This window comes from Etheostoma spectabile, chromosome 1, assembly GCF_008692095.1.
Source record: "Etheostoma spectabile isolate EspeVRDwgs_2016 chromosome 1, UIUC_Espe_1.0, whole genome shotgun sequence".
NCBI lineage: Eukaryota > Metazoa > Chordata > Actinopteri > Perciformes > Percidae > Etheostoma > Etheostoma spectabile.
This window is the reverse complement of record NC_045733.1, coordinates 17,554,227-17,560,261: the sequence shown is the minus strand read 5'-3', so window position 1 is coordinate 17,560,261 and position 6,035 is coordinate 17,554,227. Positions and strand designations below refer to the sequence as shown.

Genomic DNA, 6,035 nt, shown 5'->3' with positions numbered 1-6,035 from the left:
TGAGGTTGTACCAGAATAGGTTTACATTGTATCATTTTTAAAAGACACCATATGTTTGTTGTACTGCACATTGCTGCAGATCCTGTTTCACCCTGTGTGTTTAGGTCTCACTCTGGTCCAGAGTGAGACATCTCACTTCTGTACTATCTTTGTTGGGAGTCGCACATGCTCAGTAGTTAGGTAAGATCACATCAGCTCGATAACTCTTTCTCTGCTGCTAGTATGCGGCGCCCTCGTTTCGGCCAATGACGTAGACGGCTGTGCAGATTTTGAACAGCTTTTTTTCATAATATGGTCACTTTAATAAACACCAGTATTGGATTTATACAAGGTATCGGCCGATACTCAAAGCCTAGGTACGGATATTTGGACTGAAATAGTTGGATCGGTGCATCCCTAGATTATGATAGATACATACTTTATTTGTCCCGAAGGAAATTTTAGGGGTTAAAAGCGATATTGTTTTTGTTACGTTTCTCTTCTTGTCCATAGTTTGTTTTAATCTTAATGGATAAGAAAAACGAATAGCACCTGAATGAAAGTGGAGAACTGCTTTAACACAATTTCCTCAGTAACAGTTCATTCAACGTCAGGCATGTCAGAGAACCGAGATGAAAACTGGTTTCCTCCCGATGAGTGAGAACAATTCTTTGCTTGGTCAGTACGCTTTAGAAACCCAGAAAAGATGCACGCCAATATTTCATTGCACTCTTTAACACCGCAGAGCTGCTTCAAAGTCCTCGATACTGCAGGCTTGTCGTTCACTCGAACACCCCTCCAAGACAGAGACAGAGCTTTGTATCCACTTCCTGTAACGCCCCGACCACACACCATAAGGGAATGACTGGAATCAAATGTTCTATTCCAGGAACAGGTCTTTTTTTTTTTGAGGGGGGAAGTTTTGCTTTTACAGTGAAAAGATAAGTTTGCTGAGGTAATACATTACACCACTGGAAAAACAGGCACACGCATGGGCAGTTACTTACAGGCGAAAACCTTGACATTCACTAGAGGGCTGTCTACAGTAAAGCACAAGACGGTTATTTGAGATGCTATCCCAGAAAAAGAGCATTACGTTGCCCTGCATTTAATTTGTCTTATGTTTGGAAGTTTTTTCTTGTCACCGCTCTTTTAAATCTGGATTGTGTATCTCTACGCACTAGGCTGTGACGTGCTCACTGCATTTCTGTTTACTCCTGAAAAATGGAGACCCATGTTAGAAAGGAAGCGCGGACCTCTCTGCACTTTTCGGATGCAGATATTACGATGCAAAGTTCAAAGGATGTGAGCTCCACACAGTGCGGTTTAAGAATTACTCACATAACGTTTGTAACATCTAGTGATTTGTGTCCATGTACATTGAGTCTCTTGTACAGTGCATTTGGGCATACTTGACCCTGAAGCCTTTGAAAAGTGTTGTCCCGGTCCACCATGGGCGGACAGCACAAGGACTTCAGACGTGTCCCGGAGCGTGCTGGGCGCGTCTCTCCTCCAGACAGCGACAGACCCACATCGACACCACCTCTGCATTACCATCGTTAAACTGTGTGATGAACGAATGATCCTGAAAAATAAAGAGAAGGACAGAAGTGTGACACTGTTTTTCATTTCAAGACAAATCTGTGCGTTTGGGTTCGTTTTGATTTATATAGAAGAAACACATCTTTGGGACTAAATTAGTGCATTGAAAAAGGTTTTATATGGAAAACTTGAATTTATTATATTAATGTAATATTAACAATAAAGAGCTGAAGTGAATAAATTAATTCAAAAGGGAGACTTTTTTTTAACTCTCATATTGTCCTCGGGTCAAGATGACCAGTTTTCCTACATCAATGTTTTGTCAATCTTTAACTACCCAATTGTAATTACCCAAAATATCATAATTGATTCCACACAATGCTCTTTGGCAAGTACAAATCTCTATTTTCATTAATTTTGGGGCGTCTTATTCAATTTTATGGCATTTGAAAAAAACATTGAAGTGGTTTCGAAATAGTATTGAGTAAAAGTTGACATATTCCAGTCTGTGACTATTATTTTAGTCTAAATAATTCCTAATTTCTGCTAAACATTAGGTATTATTACCTATAAATGAGGTTTATTGACCATAAATTCCAAAAATAACCGTTTACCCAAAGTTCATAAGTTAGTGTTATGTCTTTATAACACTAACTTATTGCCTTTTATTTATTAAAGACAAATTTTGGCAATTCTCAGTTCACTCAAAAGTCTTTGGATTCAGTTGAAAATTGTGCTAGAAAAGTAAAATTTTTGAACTTATCTTTGGAAAGATATTTTCAGTTTCCCTTTGCAACTACAATTCATATTCCAAAAAACATTTTTGCATGAAAAATATCTGCTGCCACTTACTCCATACATTTGACCTTCAGGATAATTGCATTACACAGCAAAAAAAGCGACTAAAGTGGCTGTAAAAACACAAGTGATGAGTTTTCTCATAAAAATAAAAAATATTCTAGAAGCTATTAAGAAAAACGTTTATACCTATTCTGCAATATAATGTTTTATTATCAAACAGATTGGAGCCGCAAACATCATTGCACCTTTATGTGAAGCGTTTGGTTAAGTTCTTCTTGTATAATTATTCTAAATCGCAAATGAAGAAATAATGATAAAAATACAAATAAACTAAAACAGGTACATCAATAAACCCCGTTAAATATTCACGTCCAACAGATTTGGTTTTTAAAGCTTAACGTTTAAGTAATGGCTTGTCAGGGCTTTTTTTTTTAAATATCGTTGCGGTTTAATCATCTGCATGAGTCATAACGGGTTGGGAAATGAGCTATTTAATAAAACGGGCAGTAACACAAACCGTCTTTGTCGACTTTTTAAAAATAAATTACTTAACGCTATTGAATATGATATATTCTTTTTTATACAGTTTTGATCTTGACTGATTTCCAGCAATAGTACCAATAAATGAGCTCTTCAAAACCCCAAAACACATAACCAGTGTCTGTTGATTGGCAGTGTTCACTTGTTACTGCTGCAGGCCTGAAACAGAGATGTCACATGTAATAGCTCAATGACAACAGTCCCAATCAGCGGCCTCATCTGGGGGACCGGAGCCAGAGGTCCCACAGGGGTCAGAGGTGAGGAGGTTGTAAATGAGACACTTCAACTCGGACTGACAAGGAATTTTATTTGTGGTGTCTAGATGTCCAATTAGATAAACAATGCTGTGGCTGGCCAGTTTAAATGAACTTGTCAACAATGATTTCAATGATATCAGTCCTTAACAACAAGAGACTGTCACTGTTAATGAGTTCCGTTCTAACTTAAGCTGGCCACACTCTTGTATGTTGTGCTAACTCCCAGTGCACATTTTAACCTGCCTTCCTGCACGGCTTTCATGCTCACACTGTGCGGCTCAACTGACAGTGGTGCTCACACCGAACGCTAACAAGGAACCAGTTTGTCCAGTGGCATCTCCGATAAAGTTTATTTGACGAGAAGGCTGCGACCTCAACAGTGTTGAAAAAAGACATATAAAGGCATTGTGTGCCGTACTATGAACAGACGGTAAGAAGAAACGCAGATGGCTGGAAGATGCAGCCAATATGCTCTGTCTGACTCTGTTCTGCCGCAAAGGTCAGATTTACATCACAGCACAGACTCAGTCAAGACTACAGCCACAACATGTAAAATACAACTGTAGTAAAATACAAATTAAAAAAACTCAATCAAACAATTTATAACGGATCATTTTAAAGCGGCCATTGAACCAAGGAACTGCTCAAAACGCAGACAGCCGTCCAAAATTTCTGACACGCAAGAAATCCTTCCGGTCGTCCGCGAGCTAAATTGTTGATAGAGCAATTTATCAGTCGATGTGACCACCCGAAAAATGCACGTCGAAAATTTGTCCCGATTCTAAAATTAGTCAGGTGGACCAACTAGAGGCTAAAATAAGGCTTAACCTGCCTGTCTTAAAACACTGAGTACATTTACATCACCAATTTTCAACACCAATTTTCCTCTATTATTCCAAATATGACAATATTCAGAATTTGATACAAGTCATGTAAACTGTATATTCGGGTTGGATATTCTGAATAAGGCCTTTAGCCGAAGATAGCATTTTGTGATTAAGACGTAGGATATTCCGGTATTATTTGGGTTTTAGAGGCCTTCTTTGGACATGCGTTGGGAATATGCGTCTCAATCGGGGTTTTTACCGCGGACTTATGGTCAGCTCTGTGCGTTACTATGGTTGCTGTATACAAACCAACCAGTAAACAATTTGCAAGGCTGCAGACCCAATAAGAACTTTCATTAGGGCAAAAATATTATAATTATTATGTGCACGTCCAGTAAACGTAGTCAATGTCTCACACAAAGCCTTTTGCTCAGCTATTTAGGGTCTCAATGACAGCCCAACCAATGAATGAGACAGCCCGGTATACGATTAACAGAAACATATTGGCAAAAAAGTGACAAGAAGTAGCAGTACAGATTCATCAAATACGTTTTAAAACTGCAAATATCAGGTTAGTCTTGGCCACCAACTCCTGAGGAAAATTTTGGTGCTTCACTAAGTTCACCAACTGGTCATTAACATTGTCTTTCTGACCATTGGCGTTGGGAAGGTTGTTATAATAAAAATGCTTTCAGTAATTCAGAAGCTATGGCACTATAAGGAACCACTCAGTACATATACTGGCACGGGCAAGGTGGAAGGTGGGGGTGTGGCCTTGACCAACTGCCACTTTGCTTGTTTGAAAGACATGATGACTCCCGCTCTCTCATGGGTGGACCACATTTTCTGGTCGGCCAAAGCAGAGAAATGGTAGCTAACCTTGCCCCTTATGACCTCATAAGAGGCAGTATTCCAGAATGGCCCATCTGAGCTTTCATGTTCTCAAAGGCAGAGCAGGATCCCCAGGGCTCGATTTACACCTATCACCATTTCTAGCCATTGGGGGAACAAAGGCAGGCTGGGGGAACTCATATTAATGATTAATTTAATTAATAATTTAATTTAATTAATGTAAAAAACCTCATAGTGAAATTTTCATGCCATGGGACCTTTAACTGAACAGCTTTGAAGACATTGGAATGGTTATATGACTTTTTTCGAGTTGAGTGTTGTCTTGCCCCCCCGTAGCGCCTGTGAGCAGACAAACCACCCCTGCAACTTTCGGCGGCGAGTTGCTGGCCTCAGCGTCAGGAAGTATCGCATAATATCAGGTCTCACGATGTAACAATACGCTTCACGGCTATCAAGGCAGCGATGGAGTTTTGTTCTAAGTTTTTCACACTATCGTCATGGCTGACCCGGCAAAAAAGAAACCGAGACTTAGGAAAGCATTGTCGGGGGAACAGAGAAAGAGGAAACGGCAGATTGACCGAGCGAGGAGTCAGACACAATAGTTAACATAGGAGCTGCCAAAACTCTATTCCGAAGCTGTAGAGGGAGCTCTATAGAGACACTTGAGAGCAAAAAGCGAAGAAATGGCCAAAACTGCATTGCGCCCCTTTTTAAAATACCGCCAGCAGCACTGACATTGTAAGATTAGCAACAAAGTAGGACAGCCTGGTAGTGACGGTCCACTTTCGTCCTCCTGGGATCCTTCTTGTCTATTTGCGGTAAGAATATGTACAATATATGAAAAAAATAAAGGGAGGGTGAAATTATTGTATAATCGCAATTTCTGGACATAATCTACTGAAATCTATCTGTCTGACTTCTGTTTGACTTATATTGTTTCTTTTCACACAATTGTTACTTTTGACTTAGATCATTCAATCACCATATTTAGTCTGGTGTTGTTTTGTTTAACACGGCACAAACTGTAGAGAATGTGAAGGACTGGGGGGAGCCCCATCAATCCTGTTGTCCTTCTAATGGGCAGCTGGGGTTAACACAGTCTGAGGTTAATTACTCTCATATCAGTGTGTATGTGTGTGTGTGTGTGGTTGTGTGTGTCAGTATGAGACGGGTGGAGTGGACGCTCCTGAGTGCCCCTATGTGCTGAATACTCGTCTCATCAATCATTCTTCTTTGC

The 6,035-nt window shown here is 39.9% G+C and overlaps 1 protein-coding gene across 1 annotated transcript in view; it reads right to left on the bottom strand.

The window, feature by feature from the left end:
- map2k5 (mitogen-activated protein kinase kinase 5) overlaps positions 1–6,035 on the bottom strand; it is a 62,595-nt gene that overhangs the window by 2,268 nt on the left and 54,292 nt on the right. The window contains exon 22 of the mRNA XM_032539298.1: positions 1–1,564. This exon is cut by the window's left edge and continues 2,268 nt beyond it. Coding sequence (XP_032395189.1) covers positions 1,454–1,564 — 111 coding nt within the window. The 3' untranslated portion in view covers positions 1–1,453. The remainder of the gene's footprint in view (positions 1,565–6,035) is intronic.